Source organism: Grammomys surdaster, unplaced genomic scaffold (assembly GCF_004785775.1).
Source record: "Grammomys surdaster isolate TR1022 unplaced genomic scaffold, NIH_TR_1.0 148, whole genome shotgun sequence".
In the NCBI taxonomy this organism is placed as follows: domain Eukaryota; kingdom Metazoa; phylum Chordata; class Mammalia; order Rodentia; family Muridae; genus Grammomys; species Grammomys surdaster.
In genome coordinates this window covers 1,447,874-1,471,078 of record NW_021604606.1, presented here as the reverse complement: position 1 = coordinate 1,471,078, position 23,205 = coordinate 1,447,874, and the positions used below count along the sequence as shown (strand labels likewise).

The window sequence follows — 23,205 nt, the reverse complement described above, 5'->3', positions numbered from 1 at the left end:
GGGAGGGAGGGAGGGAGGGAGGGAGGAAGGGAGGAAGGAAGAAGGAAGGAAAAGAAAAAAGAGAGAAGATATGAATAATGGTATGGGTATAAGGGAGGAATTAGAAGAAAGAGAATGGATGTGGACTTATCAAACCAAATTATATGTGCATATGCCATTATCCAACAATAAAAATTTGCGTATATAAATAAAATGAATTATTAGACTAAAAAATAAAAACCATAGTATAAGCCAAAGAATAGAAGGAGATCCTAGGAAGAATGAAGAATGAGGAGGATGGAGAGTAACCCTTAAAGTAAGCCTGGATATAGGTCACTGAAGAATATTGCACATCATTTACATGGCAACTTTACATAAAATATTTAGCAGGAACAGACTCAGAAGGAAGCAAGCAGGCAGATAAGGACCATGCCACAAACACCTGGTCTTGAACAAGTAATGATGCCTGCCTGGAAAGTATTTTGAGACTGAAGAAGACTACAGAGACTTGACAGTGATATGGAAAGCATGATCTTTCATTGGATCCTGGATGATGATGATGAGCTACAGAGACTGTTATGGACAGAATTGCTGATATCATAGTTGAAAGCAACGGTTACTTGATTTTATTTTGTGGTGCTACACATTGAATTCAGGGCTTTGCACATACAAGATGATATTACTACCAGTGATTTACAGTCCTCAGACCAATGTTTATTTCTTGAGTAGCAATTTTATGTTGGTTATGTAAGAAAATATCTTTCAACTTGAAAGAAGACATGTCTTCAGGTCTTTTGGGTAAAATGTTATTTTATGTGAAACAGACACTAAATAGGTCACTGAAATAAAATAAGCCAACAAACAATTATATAAATGTAAGTATGATGGATATGCACATAAAATATGGATAAAGTGATTCAGAGTATGTAAAGATGTCATCTTAGAGACATACAAAAAATAGATGTTCATATAAACAAAACATTAGTCTAAGAATACATAAACAAATGGATATATGGCAACTGTGGCAAAATGGTGAATTAATTACAATTTTGTTATAAATCTGGAGTTTTTTCTAAATAAGAAAATACAGAAAAAATCACATATAATTACTAATATTAACAATGAAATCTACTTTTAATGCTTGGGAGATGTTTCGTATTTTAAATAAAGCAGTGGAAGAGTGGGTTTGAGAAGGTAAGGAGTTATTGGCTCTGCAGAATTCTTAGGAATGCATTTGCATGAGAATGCAGAGGCCTGGAATGTCAACAAGACTAGTTTTGTCCATTTTTATTTGTCTCTTCCAATAAAATGTAAATTCCATTAGAATAATCTCCCAGTAACAACTGTATAGAATACAAGCAATGCAAAGAGCCTTTTTAGTAAGAAGTACTTTGTACTCAGAGAGATAAAGTGGTCCCTCCTGATCTGTTGTGGGATAGGGGTGGTTACAGGATCAAAATAACTGCTAAAGCTGCTTATATAAAGTACTTTCAAAGAAACCATATGCATCTTCCCATATACTTTAAATCATTTCTACATTATTTGTAATGCCTAATACAATGTAAATGATATGTAACTAATTCCTATATCATTATTAAATTCAGAAAATAATGATCCAAGAAGGTCTATATGCTTCATTACAAATGGACACCTTCCCCAAATATTTCTAAGTTTGGTTGGTTAAGTCTATGATATGGAACTTGCACATGAGGACAGCCAATTGTAGTTGAATTCTTAGACAAATAACTAGGTATGACTTCTACCATACTTCACTTGAAAGAAAAGCACTGGAGCTGTGTTTTTAAAGAATACTATCTTCATCTAGAATATAACTCAGCCAATTTCATCTGTACCACATCTCAAAAGTTCAAAATAGAAGAACACATATCATAGTTATTTAAACATCTGGGACCATCATTTTAAAAGATCCCCTCTTCCCCCTTATTAAATAAAGTTGGTTTACATAGTTCAAGAAAAAGCACCTTTGAATTTAGTCTTTTCTTTCAGAAACCAAACATTGAAACATATCCTATCAATTTTAAATGGGCAAGTTATCTCTTATCCTAACTTAGGCACTAGCATATAGCACTTCTATCTTTGTATTCAGTTCTGCCAGAACATTCTGGGTTCTACAATTCATCAGTACCACTCTGCTACGTACTTTAATTTGAGTGCTATAACAAGTATGCTGCCTCTTAGGTGTTGACAATCTAAATAATTAATACTTCTAAGCATCCAGAGTTCTGAGGCTCACAGCTAAAATCCATGATTTAATCTCTCATGCATGACTTCAAAAGGAAGGAAAAACCCTGAAGTAGGAAATAACAGAGATACCAATGCTCATTTGTTTTCAGAATTCATTGACTTCTCAAAGGTGTGCAGTATGTTTTCAAGCTCTATGCTGTCATTTTCACTTCCAACAGTCCATTAGCTGTATTCATATCTCATGTACAAAAGGAGATTCTAATGGAGATTGACCTAAATCCCTGACATGTAGTAAGGAAAACCACGGCAAACATATCTTCTTCTGTTTGAGAACAACTGGATCCTGGCTTTCCTATAAGGTTTGCCTTCTTGGGACCTGGAGGTGCTCTCTGCTCTGGTGATTTTTGAACATCACTGTATTTGCTTCAACTATTCTCTCTTTCCTCAGGCATCCTTATCTTCTTAGAATCCTCATCCACCTTCTTCAACATCTGTGAATCTCTATTATCACTCCAATGGTCTCAGCTCCCTGCTGGTTGAATTGCTCAATCCTGGCTAGATTTCAGCATAAGCTGTGTATATATTCTAACCTTTTCATTGATCTCCATGCACCATGCTTCCAAGGTGAGTGGGAACCTACACCTTGAATGTGTAAACAGAGGAAGAATTTGAAACTACTCCTAATACTCCATTTATTCAACTTTCTTGATCACAATCTCACTCCTCTGACTTCAATCCATCTATTCTCATTCTCTCTCCATCCCCCTCATTTCTTGAGATATTGTCTCACTATATCCCTGGCTGGTCTACAATTCACTATGTAAACCCAGATGGCAGCAAAACTTGCAGCAATCACTCTGCCTCTGCTTCCCAATTGTTGGGATTGCAAGTGTGAGCCACCAGACCCAGGTTCACCTTAATCTCTCAATCTTCCATAGTAACACATTTCTACCTTCAACCTTATTTTTCTGCTTTTACAGTCTGAGTTCCATACTTCATCTCTCTTAGTCTAGGCCATAAATCATCTTAAGAATGAATTCCTACACCAGGCTTTGAGGGTGAACAATGTAGTCTGTCTGTGAGTTAATACTGATTTGAAGGGCTGTTGTTTTTAAGCTGTGGTATCACTCTGTTGCTCAGTCATATCTCAAATTGATCCTTCCCCCTCTGACTCCAGTATATCTGGGGACTGTAGTCATGTTATTACATTAAGATCTTCCAGGAAACAGTGGGAATCCCAAGGAAAACTAGGTTAGGACCCAAGGAAAAGAAATATAGTTATGGGGTTGATTTATGCTTACTCATTCATAAAAGAGGAGAAATGAAGAAAACAGATCAAATACTGGTGACATTCATTAAACATGATTGTCTAGCAGCTCAGGACAAACAATAAACATTACCTGACAAGTGCTGTAATAACCATTCATGACACAAGGCATCTGCCTTGTACGCTTATTATATCATGTCTGCAACACCAACTATAGATTTCTTAGAACCCAGTACTGTGCAGATTCCCAAAGAAGAATAAATGACATAAGACCATGCTAAACACTTACCATTTCCTCCCCAGATTCAACTAACTCTATCTTGGGAGTTGTGAGGTTTAATTGTCACCTTGGCAGAACCTAGAATCATCTAAGAGACAAATATGTAGGCAAGTCTGTGAGGAAGCTTTAGACTAGATTAACTGAAATTGGAAGACCCACTCATATGTAGGTGATATCTTTCTACTGGCTGGGCTTCTGGTCTGATTATAAAAAAGAGAATGTGAGCTAGACACCAGCATTCATCTCTTCCTAGTTCCTAACTGGGGATGTGACATGAGCAGCTTTCTGGAGCTTCTGCAGTCATGCCTTCCCCACTGTGACAGACTGTAACCCTTGAACTAAGCCAAAAGAAACCCTTTCACCCTAAAGCTGCTTTCCTCAAGTATTTGTCTCAGCAATGGGAAAAACAAAGCACAATATTCTAAAATTTTCATTCCTTTCACTAATTTTTATTTCTTTTCACTGATCAACTTCCCTTCTCTGAAACTGCTTTCTCTGAAAGGGTCTATCACTCACAGTGATTTCATTGGCTTTAATTAACTTTCTTCTCCACTACACTCACTAAGATTTCATCCTTTTGAGTATATCTTCCTTGAAGCTGTATCTACTTCTCAGTCCTTTACCACACCATTACTCAAATAGAGGTTGTCCTGTTTAGCGTTAATTGTCAACATGACACAGTTTAGGGTCACCTAAGGAGGGAATCTCAATTCAGTGATTGCCCAGATAGACTGGCTGGTGAGGATGTCTATGGTGTTGATTGTTAATTGATGTAGAAGGGCCCAGCCTACTGTGGGCAGCACCATTCCTTGGGCTAAAGCTCCTTTACAAGAAATATAGCCTAAGTGTGGGTCTATATACCAAGCAAACAGCATTCCTCAGTAGTTTCTGCTTCGAGTTCCTGTTTAAGTTCTTGCCCTGACCTCTCAATGACAGACTGTAAGCTATAAACGGAAATAAACACTTCCTCCCCATACGCTGATTTAGGTCATGTTTTTTGTCATAGCAACAGAAAGAAAAACAGAAGCAAAAGTCTTCCCCAAAGTATTGCAAGCAGGCACATTTGTTACAAATTTTTGATCTCATGTCCTTCAGCAGTCAAATTCATGGATGTGTAATTTAATTCAAGAAGTCTGCTGTTTTCTTAAATGCAATTCAAAACAATCCAAGTGTACACTCCTGGGGAGCTAGAAAGATGACTTAGTGGTTACAAGTGTTTGCTCCTCTTGCCAGAGGACCAGATTTCAGTTTTCAGCAACTGTGTCAAGTGGCTCATGACTACCTGTAATTGCAGCTCCAGGTGATCAATGCCCTCTTCTGGCCTTTGAAGTCACCAGTATATATATATGTACACACATATACATAGACATACATATACATACAAATGATAATATACATAATTTAGAAACAATATAATACTTGGATTGGAGGTATAGTTATGTGGTAAAAATGCTTGCATAACACATGAAGGGACCTATGCATAGCTTAGGGAAAGGGGGGAAATAGTTTGCTCTATACTGACAACAAATTTCATATATGTTGGCCTGAACAAATATCCCCTAACTGCTGTATACATCTAGAAAAGGTTTTCTTTGGGCTGGTGCAGGCTTCAAATACACCTTTTAAGAAATATCTTTTCAGATCTTCTCACTTGTGATATAACTTTCAGAAGTTTCCTAAAATGAGTTAAGCATCCCTATAATGGGACTCTATCTTTCCTCTGCAGACTGATTTCTCTCTACCTCTTGCTTGACACACTATCTTTATATTTAATTAATCACACTAGTTGCTCTAAAGCATATGTGATATGGGTGTTATAAATTCACTTCATGATTTATACTGTTAGCAGAAATTTTAACTTTTACAGACACTTAGAGAACTAATTCTAGAAGGAACTGATACTTACCCATAGATTCTGAAGTTTGACTGCCAACCACTCGGAGCAGCATAGGCTGACTGCTATCTGACCTCTGCAGAGAGGTAGAAGGAGAGGACACTGTGGTGCCATTCACCTTAGCCTCAGCCTGGGGCTAAAGGATGCAACAGAAGAAAAGTATTATTTTTCATAATAAACTCATAAACACTATAGGAATAGTATAGACTCAGAAAATAGGATTATTATAGACAACCAGAACTCAGACATCATTACCATTCCTACTTAGAAAACTTCCAGAAATTGAAGAATGTGTCGTATTTTATTGTTGATATGATCCAAGAATATATCTTTGCAGCTGAACTGTTTTCTCTTATAAAAACACAGAAAAATATAGATATGGCCAAACAAAAATCTAAGTCACTAAATTAAAAGACTAAAAGATTAAGAAGACCAAGTGAGAACAGAAAACATATAAGCCCCCTTAAGAAATTATATACCATGATAGAAAGAACATTATTTTATTATTTAAATTCTCAGAAAACCCAGAGCATGTCTGGCTGGGGTCTGTTTTAATGCTATATCTTCCTAGGTCCCAGTGGATATGTAAATCTTTAAATTATATGTTAGTGATTTGGAGAAGGAAAAAGCCTAAAGGTATACCACAGAGAAATGACTGACATTTCCTTATAAGATGCATTTCCAATTGGTTAAACAAATGAACAGAATACAAACCAAAAACCAAAATCATATTGGGAGAGGAAATGATGTGAAACAAATATTGAAAAGTACTTTAAAGTTGAAGTTCTGTCTTTTGATTTTGTTTAAAGAAGGAAAGTGAAAGTTTGTAACTAGCCAATATTAGAGAGGTGGGGGTGGCCTTACTTGCTCCAGAAGCTGCCTCAGTCTATGTAACTGAGACTCCAGCTGTTTATTGTGGTCTTCCAGGATTTGCATCCTGGCTTCCAGGCGTCCTTTGTGTTGGCGCAGTAGCTTGGCCTCAGCAATGAGCTCAGCATCCCTGGGACTCTGGGGAGAGGTGGGCATCATCTCAGGAGGAGACGGCAGTGGGGACAGGCCTTTATGCTCATGCTGCTGCTTCAGACGATCATATTCTGCTTGCAGATTCCTGTAAGCATAAGAAGTTAAGAAAGAAAAGGAAGAAACATTGAGCATCATCACTAGATTTCATATAACTGGCATACAGATGAATCTGACCACCACAAGACGACAGTGAACAAATAAAAGGCACTAATGAATGGTTTATATGAGGATGATCTTACCGAAGTTAAAGGAACAAAACAAAATTGGAAGCTTTCGACTGGTGTGTGAAGAGAGAGATGTTTCTCAGTTTTTTTATGTCATACTAAAAGTCTCCTGGGTGCTATGTTCAGATAAGTAAGCAGCAGAAGATTTAATCATTTTGTAAATATTTCTTTATAATGTGAGATTAAAATTTTATGCCTCGATTAAGACTTTAACTTTCTTTTAAAAAAATCAAAGCTTTAACAGAAATGTACAAGAATACACACACACACACACACACACACACACAGAGTATGATCATGTGTATCCATCACCCTGCTTTAATAAATTTAACACTTGCCATAATTTCTCCAAAACCATTTGGTTTCAGGGAATTTGTTTTTGCTTGCATGTTATGCTAGGATAGAATCCAGGGATCTGTACATTCCAATTATTTTTTTTAAAAAAACAAAATCCAGCAGCCAAGCCTAAAACTATCCCAATGTACCTTATCAATCCCATACCATTAGTCCTCAGCATCACTGCTAAGGAGATAACGCCATACTGAATTCGATGGCCATCAATACCATGCATGTAGTCATGTGTTACCTTGAAATTACAATGTTATTACTGTCTATTCTTAGGGAAAATAGTCATTTTGCATGATTCAATCTCGCATCAATACTTTACATGTTCTTAAATACTGCATTTAAGAACTTTATGCTGAAGAATATACATACCGTTATGAGTTGCTTTGGCCTTCAACATCATTTCTGCAGCTGTATCCATGTTGGTACAAAATAATTTGTTACTTTATTGCTATAAGGTTTTATCTTGTTGCTTGAATATGTCCAAATTTTCAGTTTCCCATTATTACAAACCACGATGTAATGAACTTCCTTAACATCAGTCTCTTTGGAAACCAGTTTAAAGGATTCTATAAAAATACATCTTGATGTAGGAGTTGGGGGTCCATGTAACAGCTTCATAAACTGCACCAATGTGGTCTCACAGATGGTTTTACCAATGTACTCTCTCAGCAGTAGTGAAAGGAGCTTTTCCTTAACCACATACTCATAAAAAAAAAAACAAAAAACAAAAAACAAAAAAACAAAACCATGGTGTTTCCAGACCTTCACATCTTGGACCATCTGATGGCTACATTTTAATCTTCACATTTCTGATAACTGGTGAGTTGAACTTCTGTCATAACTGGCTGTTGAAGGTTAATGTGAAATGTCCCCCATATGAATATGTTTTTAAACACAGGCTGCTGCTGCTGTTTGGGAAGGTTGTAGAACCTTTAAGAGGTAAAGCCTGGATGTAGATATTAGGTCAAGATTGACAGGCCTTTCAGTGGGAAAGGATGCACCTAATCCTGTAGAAACTAGATGTGCCAAGGAAGGGGGATGTTGGGGGTGGCATCCTCTCAGAGGTGAAGGGGACGAGGAATGAGGGGAAGAACTCCAGGAGGAAGGACCAGGAGGGGGCCAATATTTGGGATATAAATAAATGAAACAATTAGTTAAAAAAACTTGACAGGCCTTGAGGCTTTGTAGGCAGGGCCTGACATCCTGGTGAACTGTTCCATCCTTATTAAAGTTCTTGATATAGTAGAGATGCCTATCCTTTGTAAGTTAATATGTATAGGATATATTAGTTCCTGCAATTATGTTAATTTATTTTTAGATTTGCTTTATTTTATTTTTGTATGAGAGTATTTTATCTGAATGTAAATTTTATATATATTCTATATACATACATATATATTCTATATACATACATATATATTCTATATATATGAATATATACAAATATACAAATGTTTTATATATAGAATACATAATAGGATATTGAATATATAATATCTTATACAATATACAATAGAATATGCAATAGGATATAATATACAATAGGAATAGAATATACAAATATATATATATATATAATTAGTACATATATATGTATATTACTTAGTTCTAGGCCCTATTGCTAATGATAACATCTACATAATTCTTTGACTATGGAGAAATCAACTTTAAACTGGTACCTAATTAGAACCTTTAGCCCTATTGACTAGTTTTCATGGTACTGAAAGGTATGCTGCATTCTACCAAAGGAGAAAGACTACAAACTCTTTGATCCACAATGGTAACTTGATGCAATAGTGGTACAAAAGTTGTGAGAGTTGCCAACCACTATTTGATTAGGATTAAGGAGCACTCCATAAGATGGAGCCTATTCCTGATACTGCTCAGGTGGTCAAGAACCTGAGACTAGATAGACTATAGATCTAGGAGAAAACCGAATACTACTGTTCTGCTGAAAGAACATAGCAATAAAATGAATCAATGATATTCTTCTATATCCATAGATCAGTGTCTTGCTAAGCCATCATTAGAGAAGCTTCCTCCTGCATTAAGTACATAGAACAAATACAGAGACCCACAACTGGACAATGACTAGCAAGTGATAGACTCTGGAACACTCAGTCCTTATAGGGATAGCACCATCAAATCCTTCTCCCTGATGGCTCAGGGAGCTTTGTGGTTAAGGCAGAAAGATTGTAAGAGCCAGTGGGGATGGAAGACACCAAGGAAACAAGGCCTTCTAACACTACAAGACTGATATACATATGAACTCCCTAAGGGTGTGACAGCATGCACAGAGCCTGTACAGGGCTAAGCCAGATGGGGTTCTAGCACTGAGTGGGGAAGTAGGTACAAATTCTGATCTCCAAATGACAATAGACCACAAAGAAAATATTAGTTTCCTCCAATGGAGTCTCTCTGCATAGCTGGATACACAAGCCACACTTAAGGGCAGGTTCAATGCTAAGCCATAGATGGCTAACACAAAACAAACTCAGTGGTGGTTTTGGAAGGTTTTTGCCTCATAATGTTTAATCTCACAAATCTTTTCTATACTGTGGTTTCTGATTTTGTGTTTTTATGGGACCTCTCTCTCTCTCTCTCTCTCTCTCTCTCTCTCTGTGTGTGTGTGTGTGTGTGTGTGTGTGTGTGTGTGTGTGTGTTTGGATATGCAACTGTATGTTTCATGTTTCTTGTACTTTTCTTTTGGCTTTTTTTTTCTGAATGTTTTCTTGTGTTTGCCTATTCAGGTGTGTGTGTGTGGGGTGTGTGTGGGGTGTGTGTGTGTGTGTGTGTGTGTATGCATATGTGTGTTTAGTTGCCTGTTTGTTTCTTAATGAGGGAGAGAGTCAGACAGACAGACAGAGGGAGGGTAAGTGTGGAGGATCTGGGAGGAGTTGGGAGAGGAGAAACTTGGCTAAGAATATATTGTTTGAAAAAAAACATATTTTCAACAAAAGTTAAATTACATATAAAAAATGTGGTCCAGGGAGATGGCTTAACAGGTAAACAAACTTGACCTGAATTCAATCAGTGGAACTCAAATAGTGGAGAGTACCAACTTGTACAATTTGTCTTCTGATCTCTGTATGGGTGTAACATGACCCAACACACATAGAAAATAAATATCAGGGTCTTTAAAAATTAAAATTTTACCTTTTCATTTGGGACGTTAATCTTTCCAAAATCTGTTTTTGTATATAGTGTGAACCTGTGATCTAAGTTTCCTTTTCTCTCACAGATAAGCATTGATAGCAACTCTACTCACTATGTTTCATTTTTGTCATTTCCTCAGCAAAATATCAAGTGTTCATCAACAGACAGTTGTACTTCTATGCTTTCTGTTCTGTTCTATTCCATTGGTTTGTATAACTTTAAATCAATTGTTGTCTGGTAGGGTTTCACGTTTCTACTCTATTCTTCCTCAAAATTATCTAGGTTATTGTAATCTCTTTGATCTTCTGTATGATTTTAGTATAAAATTTTCATATTTTATGAAAATCCCTTATCATATTTTGAGTTTGAATTATATTGAATTTAGATATGAAACTGGGAAGAACTAAGTTTATATAATTGAGTTTTCACACACAGGAATGGTGCAAAGCTCCTCATTATTTCTGTCTTATAGCTACAATTTTTCATATCCATAGTTTTGTGTATTTCTCCTTTTTTCCTTGTTGATTTTCAATGCTTTTTGCTATTGTTGTTGTTTGAGACAGAGTCTCACTCTGTAGCCTTGGCTGGCCTGGAATGCTGTACATAGACCTGCATGGCCTCCAATTCACAGAGATCCTCCTGCTTCTGCCCCCTAGTGTCTAGATTAAAGGCATGGACCCATTAATGATAACTTTTTAGTTTTACAGTTTTTAGAAAGTTTAGGATACATTTCCCATTCTCTGCATCAACAGTATACATGCATATATTACTTGATTTAATTCATTTTCTTATATTTTGTAGTGTTTGTGACTTTTAAATTCAACACATAGTGATTTAGAGGTACAGTTTCTCTATTTCCAACCATTTTACTAATGATTTTAGTATACTTTTTAATTCAGTTATATTTTATTCAGAAAATACTGTATGATAATGATCTAAATACAATCTAGATCTAGCTCTGAATCACTTTTTAAATGATTAATTAATGGTATGTATGTTGCTTTTCAGAAGACAGTATCTATACATAAAGTCTATTAATTTTGTTTGAATTGTCTGTGTGTTTACTAAATTTCTGATAACATGCAGCTAATCAATTTCTTAGATGAATGTTGAAATAATCTGTTAGTTTCTCATTTTGAATCTATTATAACCTACTTAGGTAGGGATTTATGCAGTTATAGGCATAAAGACATAGATTGTTATTTATTTTTTCCCTCTATAACTATTCCACTCAGTTTTGGTTATACTCAATTGCCATTCAAGGGAATACAGACAATATTATGGAATGCAAGTATCTCAGTGCTTTAGAATTTACTGAGAATACAATTACAAAAAAGGATAGTCTGCCTTTGACTGAGACCTCTTGATACCCTTCTTCTGGTTACAATAACTAGCAAACTAAAACTTCAGATTTCAGCAAATTTCAGATTTTAGAAAACTAAAACAGATTTCAGCTGTTCTTACATAATTTATTTCTCTAGGCAAGATAAATGAAGAGATGCTGGCCATGAGTAAGCAGGCAGTTTCCCATTGAATAATATATGAGACAGTTAGATTATCTCATGAAGTTTTAACATTAGAGAAATAGCTTGTGCTCCATACTGGAACAGGGCATGCCACGATTTCCAAAAATTTCAGGGTCAAAATATATCTAGATTCCACAATGAGACAGAAAACTCTTAATCTGTTACTGTTTTAGCCTTATCTTTTACCAAACTGCGCAAACATTTCAGGAATTTAAAGTCATGCTGGAAATCAATGTTTGATCTTTTTGATTTATAAGAACAGGATCAATCACCAGTCTATACAAACTGAGGTCTCTTGGAATCAGTCTCCAAGAGCTGTTTTGAAGTGTATTTCTTAACAATCTACACTGGTAAAACAGCGATACAAACTTCATGGATGTTTACTTTCTTTCAGCGAGACTCTGCATCTGAACCAAATTTATATAGTTGTCCAAATTGATTAAATCTAATTTGTGAGCATTTATCAAGCCATCAGTTAAATGTTTCTAGGAAATGGAAGCTATGTGCACAAGTGCTCATCCCACAGCAACAATCTTCATTTTCCCTTCCTTCCAGTTACACACACACACACACACACACACACACACACACACACACACACACCTTCTGAGGCTAGAGAGATGGTATTTTAGCTAAGCAGTTAAGAGCGCTGGTTGTTCTTGCAGAGAACCTAGATTTATTTCCTAGTACCCATCTGAGGGTTCACAACTGCCCTTAGTCCCAGTTTCAAGGGAGCCAACATCCTTTTCTGCCCTCCATGATCAGCAGGCATTTGATGCACTTACACAAATGCAAATAAAACTCATACAGGTAAACAAATATTAAAAGGAAACTACTTTCCTTGAAATGGTAGAACTGATGATACTTGTAAATTTTTGCTAAAGCTTCTTCTTTCTACCAAGTTGGGTCACTTGTGATGCTCTTCACTGAAACACTGTTTACATGTTTATTTTCGGATGATGTAACATTATTACCTCTTTTTTTCACTTACTGTCATGAAGGTACAGACAGAAGACTATCTCTTCTAAAGACATCTTCCTTGTTATACTGATTCTGTGGTCCGGTTGTCCACAAGTCTCTTTTTGTAAACTAGCATTTAACTGTCTTTGTTGGGAAACATGGTTAAGTATATACAACACATTTCATTTCTAGTTTGTTGTCTTTCAGTGACAAAAGCTCATGCTAATCACCCAAGGCTTCTCAAAGCTGAAACATAAAGAACACCAACAGCTGTACATAGGGTGTAGGCCTTTTCCTTCTACACAGATGCTGGCCTCTTGGGAGAATATTTAATTGAAAACTCACATCCTTTTTAAATTCTGTAACAGATTTTGTTATTTTTGAAGCTTTCTATGTAATTCCCTCCATTTTTTTGAAATGCCCTTAAATGTCAAGGTCAATCCTAAAAGCCAGTTCTCTACTTCTCTTAATTACTCATTTGTATATCTTGTCATTCCCCCTTGGTTTTGTGTCTACTGTGTTCCTAAGCATATTATTCTCCTTCCTTTCCCTAACCTCTCACCCAGTTCAGTCAGAAATTTATACTTTGTAGAGTTTACAACATGTCAATGGCTTTTTTTTATTTGCAAAGAGTCATATTTTAGTGAATGGTATTCCCTTATTTATACTTTTGAACATCAGGAATGCAATTTCAAGCAATATTTGTTATAACATTCACTAGACTATGTCTTTTGATGGTCGACTGGAGGAGGGTATGCTATCACTTATTCTTTTGGACTCTGGGTGAAGGCATGCTTGAAAAACATGTGCCTGGGGTTTCCTTTCTATTTGCTTCTTCTAAACTTCTGTGTGTGTCAAGTGGCTTTGAGACTATTCCTATTCACCATTTGTGAGTGACAATCTACAACCATATCTTCTACTGGCATCTACACTGATTGACGCAGAAACACCACACATCTCACCACCAGGCAGTAGGCAGATTATTTCAGATGCTGCATTCAAGACTGTGGTGCTGGCCTACCTACCACCCTCCCATGGGTCTATAAATTAGGCTTATGTTTGCATTTAAGTTGTTGTTTGGTAAAGAAATCAAAATGTCTGTGCTCTAGTGCAAGTGTGTATGTATATGTATCTGTATTTTTGTGGGGCCCTGATTTCAAACAGTGATCTTGGCTCTGAGTATCCACTTTCTAAAGATAATTTTAAAGCACTTTTATGATAGCAGGAGCTGGAAGGCCACAAATTTATCTCATTTATTGCTCACTACCATCTGCTTAGCTTTTCTTGCCATTTCTGGTCCACAAAGATATTCATTTAATTTTCAAATTCAGCTATGTCCTTCTCATTTTTCATTTCACATATTAACTGCCACTAGATAAATGCAAGAGCAAAGAAAGATGCCTTAATAGAAGGGCTAATCTCATCTTAATCAGAGGAGACCAGGACATACATATTTTTCCGATGTATGTCAAAGTTCCCTCAGTATTAATGCATCCCCCGATGCACTACTCCAATGAGTCAATCGAGCATTCATTCCCTAAATAAAAATATGATAAACGATAAACATATAGCTCTTAGCTTTAGTTAAGCAACTTGATTAACTGTTTACCACCCTGAGGCTTTGATGTGACACATCTTGTTATGCCAAGAGCTCTGATATGATACGTGACTCAAGGAAAGTCTCTTTACAAGGTCTCATTTTATAGTCATGGGTGGTTTAGAATTCACTATATAACCCAGGCTAACCTCTCAACCAAAGATGTGTTCTTTGCCAACAACTAAATAAAATGCAAAGTTGCTTATGTCTAAATTCTTTTTTAAATGACTTATAAATGCTCAGGAGATTTATCAGGAAGCATTGATACATGAGGACGAGTATATGGATGAGTGTTTCCCTGAATATATATCTGTGCAATGGAGACAAGCCTATTACACATGGAGGACAGAACAGGGTACTTGATTTCCTGGAACTGGAGTTACAAATGATTGTAAGCATCATGTAAACATCATGTGGGTGTTGAGAATTTAACTCTGATCCTCTAGAAGAACAGACAGTGCCCATAACCCACAAGCCATCTCTCCAGCCCCATGGAGATGAGTTCAATTAAATGATGTTTGACTTTAGGTTTTGCTTTGTTTTATTTTGTTCTTAAAGTACAGCTTTGTAAAGCATCGTAAGCTCATTGAAACTTAATATGTAGTCCAGGCTGACCTAGAACTTATGGTCTTTCTGCATTAAGCATGTGCCATGATGCCAAATGCTTTAGAATAAATACAGTCATGGTAACAGAACTGTTAAGTTATAGTTTTGTAAGAGATTGGGCAACAAAGCTTCCAAGCTCAGTGTATCTATTCACATAGCTAAAATTATTCATATATTTTGAAAATATATTATGATAGAATTATTTAAGATTTATTTTGTTTTTAATTATGGGAGAGGGGCTACATATATACATGAGTGTAAGTTACTGTGGAAGTCAGAAAAAACATTGGATCCCTTGGAGCTGGAGTGAGAAGTAGTTGTAAGTCATCTGCTATTGGGGCTGAGACTTGAACGCACATCCTCTTAACTACTGAGCCATCTTTCCAGTCTCTAGATTTTTTTAAAATCCAGTATTTATAAGACATGCACAGGAGGTTATCCTCACAAATGATTCATAAGACACTACTATATAACTGCCATTTCAAGGTAAGAAGCTTTTTATTGCTTGAGACAATGTTTTGTTGTGCAGTACCAACTTGCCTGGAACTGCTGACCCTTCACCCTCCACCTTCAAGTGTTGGAATTATAGACATATGCTGTCTCTCAAGGTGAGTTGTTTTAAATTTTCAGCACAAGTACACAATTTACTCATTTTAACAGTTGCTTACAAATTTACATTCCTAACTGATACATAACAGCTTCTTGAAGCTGTAAATCTCACCCCTACTGATTCTTTAATTGTTAGGATGAAGTCATGGAGTAATTTCAATACAGATGAATATATGTCAGGGATCAGACAATAACTCTGCAGAGAATCTATTTACATTCTTGATTATCTTGTAAATTGTATTTCTCTTGGAGCTCCCTAAAGAACACTAATTCAAATTCATTGCACATGGCTTCTGTCACTACAATTTCTTCTTGTAGCCAGTCATCCTAAAAAAAAAATTTCCCATTGCATTATTAATTTCTTATTCTCTATAGAGCTAAAACAACCTTCCATAGTACAAGTACAGTTGTAGCTGATTAATTTTGTCATAAAGTGTACAAACTCTGTTGACCAGGTACAAATTTACATTTTTAACAAAATTCCTAAGCACTTAATGGGCAGAAAAGATGAATCAAGTTGGCATGGCTTATTGACTCACCTTTACTAGGTGGAAATATGGAGGCAACTGGCCCTTAACAATGATTTACAAGCATCTCTAAGGCAATGCTAAGTAGCATAGATGATAAATACAACAGTCCTTTGTAATTTTCACTAATGTGCATAGGTGAAATGATTTAACATAGGTCATCTACTCTTTAAATGGAGCTTCCCTTTGAAGAGTAATTATATAGGTATTTAAATATATATGTGAATTAAAAAATAAAGGTAATTTTCTGGTGATCAATGTATTTCTAAACAGTATTGTACATTATACTACTTAGAAAGTCTGAGCCCATAGGGTTAATATGTAGTATACATGTAAAAGGGACAGACTGGAGAAATTAGAATCTATCCTCCTACAATATTTGACAGAATATAATAAATCATAAAACTATGAGTCACTATATACTTAGTGAATTAGTAGTTCCTTTTTTAAAAAGACATAATATTCTGCCAGCATGATACATTTGAAAACTGGAAACTGCACAAACCTTTTCAATTATAACTCAACTATTTAAAGCTATATCAAAATACCTTATCAAACGCCAAGTCAAAAATGCCCCCAGACTAGATAGAAAAGACATTCATATGACTTGGCATTACCAATGTTAATTAAGGAGAATCTCACAGTGTAGGAAATAACAGTGTGCATATTTTAGACCTGCCTTGAGCAAAACAGTAAAAATGGGAGGACTCCCCCAGGCTCATTTCTAATCCAGTTTTTTCTTAACAGGGTCTCCCTTTTTGAAGAAATCAGAGTTCTTAATTCCAACATCTTTTCTACTGAAATTTACTAGGTGTAAAGATCTTATATAAGAAACTTAGTACTTGCTGGGATTTTAGAATAATGCATTATTTCTTCCAGTGACATATGCGTTTTAAAACAGATGTCAAAGCATATAATGGAGAGAAAAGCATCAGGAGAAAAATCTGAACAATACAACTTTTTGACACCTTGTCTTTCTGTTGCCTTTCACCACCCTTGGCAGAGGAGGGAATTAAAATGGAATTTGAGAGATGATCTTGAAGTCAAAAAGACCTTGATTTACTCCCTGCTAAAACTAAGCAACTGACTTAAGTACTAATCTCATTATAAGCATTGAAGAGCCAATGTTACTGGTCTATATTTTGTATGTAAATTGCTCTTAGTACCAAGCTTCACCCATACCATGTATTCCACAAATGTTGGTTACAATTAATGTTGTTGTAACTGCGCTCCCTCTCTCTCTCTCTCTCTCTCTCTCTCTCTCTCTCTCTCTCTCTCTCTCTCTCTCTCTCTCTCTCTCTTTCTCTCTGTTTTGGGGTTTTGAGATTTGGAGCCTCAGGTTCGCTGAAAACTCACTATCAGAAAACACTACTTAGATAATCCAAAATGAAAACAATCTATGTAATGAGCTTGGTAGAAAATGTAAATATATAGTGCTAGGAAAGTGATTTAGCCTTCTAAATCTGCCTGATGTTCACCTGACTTCTAGCCCCTAGCAATGTTGTAGCTACTAACTCCAAACTTTGCAATTAGTGTGCATTTCCCACCATCTGTGTTTTAGTGAAGTTTATCAAGGATGAACATTTAAGAAAAATAAAGTTACTTAGATACTCTCGTGATGAGAACTCCTTGGGTTTGATCAAATACGGTAGATGCTTAACAAAATTATCAAATTATATTGATTACCATTAGAATAAAGTGTTTGGGTCAAGTTGACTAGGTTAAAGTATCTAAATGTGCTATATTTTCTGAGTATGTCACTGATACATTAATCTATGTTCAAATCCTTCCCCCCAAAAAAACCCTCCACTAGAACTTGACAATATTACCTGGCTTTACTGATTCACAGATTCTTTGCAAATGCATGATTAGGTGCTATACACATTGTTGTCTATAGAGTAAATATGTTTCTCATCAGTTCAACAAAAGTGATGGAGTCATAAGAAATCCTAGACGCATTATGTGGAAATAAGGCTTACAAACAAAACTACAGGCAAACATGGTAGTACATATTTTTCTCTAACCAAAAGGCCAACAAAGATTGAAGGTGAGTTAGTCAAGTCCCTAGGAATATTATCACTGGAAAAAGTGTGTTTGAGTTTTCAGACAAATATGGTAAAATGTCAATGTTTCATTATCTATGTTCAGCAAAAACTGTAACAGTTTCTAGGAGAGTCATAATTTTTAGCTTCGTATGTTCTACTCTTCGAGCCCCTCTTGTATAGTTAGACACGGTCTTAAATTCCCAAAATAAATTCAACCTAGTGGCATATTTTTCACTTTATGGGACGTACTGTTTAGTACTCTCACCATCTTACCATATTTGTTCTCATGTCTTCGTGTATTCCATTGACAGAAACTAAAAAAAAAACATGTTTTCAAAATAATTCCCTTTACTTCTATATAGTAGCCAATATGTCAAAATAACCGAAATTTCCAACTGATGAATAGATATAAAAAATGGGATATGCCCATACAATGAAATGCTAGTCATCACTAAAAATGAAGTTAAATGACCCCAAAAATTCTACCAGAGAACTCCTACAGCTGATAAACACCTTCAGCAAAGTGGTTGGATACAAAATTAACTCAAAGAAATCAGTATCCCTCATTTATATAAATGATAAACAGGATGAGAAAGAAATTAGGCAAACAACACCCTTTACAATAGCCACAAATAAAATAAAATACCTTGGTGTAACTCTAACCAAGGAAGTGAAAACCCTGTATGACAAAATCTTCAAATGTCTGAAGAAAGAAATTGTGGAAGACATCAGAAGTTGGAAAGGTCTCCTATGTTCATGGACTCGGAGGATTAACACAGTGAAAATGGACATCTTACAAAAGCAATCTACAGATTCAAAGCAATCCCAATCAAAATTCCAACACTATTCTTTACAGACCATGAAAAAAACAATTCTTAACTTCATAGGGAAAAACAAAAAGCCCAAGGTAGTCAAAACAGTCTGGTACAATAAAAGAACTTTTGGAGGTATCAGTATCTCTGATTTCAAGCTATATTAGAGAACAATGGTAATAAAAATTGCAATGTCTTTGGCATAATAACAAGCAGGTTAATCAATGAAATAGACTTGAAGACCCATAAATAAACCCACATATCTATAGACATTTGATTTTTGACAAAGAAGCCAAAGCTATACAATGGGAAAAAGAAAGCATCTTCAATAAATGGATCTGGTCTAACTGGATGTCTGTATGTAGAAGAATGCAAATAGAACCATATTTATCATGCTGCATAAAACTCAAGTCCAGGTAGATCAAAGAACTCAAAATGAAACCAGACCCTCTAAATCTAATAAAAGAGAAAGTGAGGAACTACCTTGAACATACTGCCATAGGAGACAAATTCCTGAACAGAAAGAACATCAACAACTAGGCACTAAGATTAACAATTAATAAATGGGAGCTCATGAAACTGAAAAGCTTTTGCAAGACTAAGGATTCTGTCAATAGGACAAAACAGCTGCCTACAGAATGGGAAAAGTTCTTTACCAACACTACATCTGACAGAGGAAAAAAATCCAAAATATATAAATAACTCAATAAATTAGACACAAACAAACCAAATAACTCAATTAAAAAATGGTATGCAGAGCCAAACAGAGAGTTCTTGAATGACTGAGAAGCACTTAAAGAAATGTCCAAAGTCCTTAGTCATCAGGGAAATGCAAATCAAAATGACTCTGAGATTCGATCTTATACCCATCATGCCTCACTGGACAACGGCAGGGGGACCAGAGCCATTACAAAGTCCCCTTCAATTACTGGAGGTCAGCTCTCTATCCCCGCCTTCGCAAGATTAGACTCGCCACAGGCCTTCTATACCTAGAGAACTGAGGAGATGTCAGGGACATCCCTGATTACACACTGAAGGCCTAAAATCAGCCATAGGCCTAAATTCAGCAATAGGCCTGTCATACATGTATACTAACACCAAGTCTTGGGTCTCAGTGGAAAAACATTGAAACAGATGGCTATAAGCAATTGTAAACAGGCAGCTTTTATGGAAATTTACCAGCCTGAGTAGTCATAGACCTTGTAAATAGGTAGCCTTGGCAGATAATACCAACTTAGATAAGGACAAGTGAATCATAGACAGAGTCATAGTGACCTGTCCCCTGAACCTTACCCAGCCGATACCCTGTTCTGAAAGATATCTGTACTCTTCCTGAATACCCACACTCCGGTGTCATCCCCTCCCCCATGTCCTGCCTTTTTGTGTGTCTAACCCCTGTGTGAATAAGTAAAAATTATGATTTGACTTTAAAAATAAATAAAAATAAATAAATAAAAGAAACTTTCATAGAAACAAGAAGTTCTGGATTTCAAATTTTATCTATCACAACACTGAAGATAAAATCACAATGAAAATCTTTTAATTTTTTCGTTTTTTAAAGATTTACTTATTTTTATATACTTGAATACACTGTCACTGTCTTCAAACACATTAGAAGAGGGCACCAGATCCTATTATAGATGGCTGTGAGCCACCATGTGGTTGCTGGGAATTCAACTCAGGACCTCTGGAAGAGCAGCCACTGCTCTTAACCACTGAGCCATCTCTCCAGCCCATAATTTTTTTCTTAAAGGGGAGAACATATAATCTATGGTGTATACATGCCTGTACAATTGCTTGTGTGACATACAAAATTTCACATGATGTGTATATTTGTATCCTAAAAGGCCCCAAATAATCCTAAAAATGCTTAAGTATAGATCAACCTAAAATGAGCTGCTTTCATTCTAATGGACATACAACCTAAAGAAACATATTAAGGAACCTGTAGAAAGAATAACAGAAATTAAAAAAAGAAAGAAAAAGAAAATGAAGACAGCTTGTTTCTGTCACGGTTCAATTACAAAAAGTATTTTCTCTAGACTCATTGATGAAACACATACATGCATCTAAGAACTCAGTAGACAGTGACAGGCGCAACTATATCTCTTATCTTTCAAGAACTCCTATTTGAGTGTGTGGGACATTATCTATTTCTGTCACAGTAGCAAACAATAGGAGAATTCAAAATGATTGGGAATCATGCTCACTGCTAACATTAAAAAACATAGGTTACTTACTTTTAAAACTATTATACTGATTTGCTAGAGAATTATAGGAAAAGGTACATATATGGATTTATTTGCTTATGACCTACAATTAGAGTGGACAAAGTGGTACTTTATAGCAGACACAGAGGTTACCTTTTAATTATTAAGGTAAAAATACAAAATGGATGAAGTTAGCCATTTGCAGAAGCTACTTAGCTATATAAAAGACATAGACCAGAAGCTACTTCTAGCACATCAGGAGATCCTTGGTGTTTTATCTATATACACTCTCTTCCTAGAAAGAGTCTTTTCTCCATAGGGTTTCTATGTCCTCTATGACTGTGACCTTCCCCTACAACTCACTGCTCCTCAATCTAGACTTAGCTCTTAAAACTCCAGACATGTTTTCTCAATATTCTCTCAGATGACTCCATGACTCTCTCTGAATTGGAACTTGCTCACCAGCAAGTCATAAAAGGTAGGCATACTGAGCATTCTTCTTTAAAATTTTAGTGTTAGGATGAGAAATAACTTCCTGAAGTAGCATTGCAGATAATAAGTACACATACTGTAAATGTACAAAGTACTTTAAAGCTACATTTGCATTCCTGTTATAAGATAAACGGACAAAAAAAAGTCTTCTGCTGTGTTGACTATACATGATAAAATTGTGACCTAGCAAATGTGAGAAAAAAGATGAGGCCATTGCATAGAAAGCCTTTTTTAAAGCAAACAAACAAACACACAAACAAACAAACAAACAAAAAAGTACTATTCTGGTGACAGAGACAAAATTTACCTTTCTTGGCAACTTTCAAAAGCCAACCAGTGAAAGACTGTGAATTTTATAATAGTAACTTCATTGTATCAAAGTATTAGTGTAATCTTTTGTTCATGGTTTAATAGGAAACCCAGAATATTCTGGACAGCAGTTCACAAAATGGGTGCAAAGAATTTTCTCTATTGACTGGTGATGATCTCACATACTCCTTTGCATTTTATGGACTTTGCATTTTATGAATCACTGAGGACCTGTGTTTACACAGCCATTGCCTCAGGAAGTATCCAGGTTTTATATATAGGCCCCTCCCTGTATTTCCTCAGAGCTCCCCAGAAAAGACAAAGGCCAGACTTCAAAACTTACAATAGAAACATACCTATCCCTCTCTTTGGTTGGTTTATTAAAGACTTGAATTTCTTTATCTATATGTGTTCTATATCATATTACAATTGACTTTGAGGTCAACTAAGTGAGGGTAATACTGGATTAAACATTAATAAACAGATAGCCTCCCTTCTAAATATTTCAATGTAGTCATTTAATGTAACAATGATCCCTTATACAAAAGCTCATCTGTCCTAGAAATACTTTAAAGTCTCTCAAAGACATTCTTTATAACACATTTTTGGTTGTGCTAACTTATATTCCTGGACAACTGTCACCCATGTCTTATTTTTGAAGGTAGCCTTCCCACAGTTACCAAAAACCACATGGGTTTCCCCTTGGTCTTTTGTATTAAATGCTGGTGAGTATACTAGCCAGTAATTATACTTAGTATAACACTGGTTAAGAGCTCAGAACCATCAGAGTATAAATCAATCCATGTGGTAGCTATAGGTAGTGTCCAAATCATTTGGCTACAGGGTTGTAAGGATTAATTAAAATAGTACATGAATTCAAAACAGGTCCTGTTCATAGCAAGTACTCAAAGAACAGCTATTCATTTCTGGCATCAAAATCTAGGTAAATTACAATGTTTCCTTAATAAATCCCATACTTCCTTTATCTAATATTAAGACACTGTAAAAATGTTTCTTCTTACCTCCCCAGATACAGGAGGTTCCAAGGTAATCTGAAGTTCAAGCAAGGTCATTCCCAGTATGCTCATTTATACCACAAGAATATGATTGCTATGACTTTTAAAAATACTCCCCTT

General features: G+C 35.8%; 1 protein-coding gene across 8 annotated transcripts in view; it reads right to left on the bottom strand.

Annotated features, from left to right (window-relative positions):
• Dmd (dystrophin) overlaps positions 1–23,205 on the bottom strand; it is a 1,212,244-nt gene that overhangs the window by 21,170 nt on the left and 1,167,869 nt on the right. For all 8 annotated transcript variants that reach the window (XM_028765040.1, XM_028765041.1, XM_028765042.1 and 5 more), the window contains 2 exons: positions 6,490–6,733; positions 5,638–5,761 (listed from right to left, as the gene is read on the bottom strand). In XM_028765040.1, coding sequence (XP_028620873.1) covers positions 5,638–5,761; positions 6,490–6,733 — 368 coding nt within the window. The remainder of the gene's footprint in view (positions 1–5,637; positions 5,762–6,489; positions 6,734–23,205) is intronic.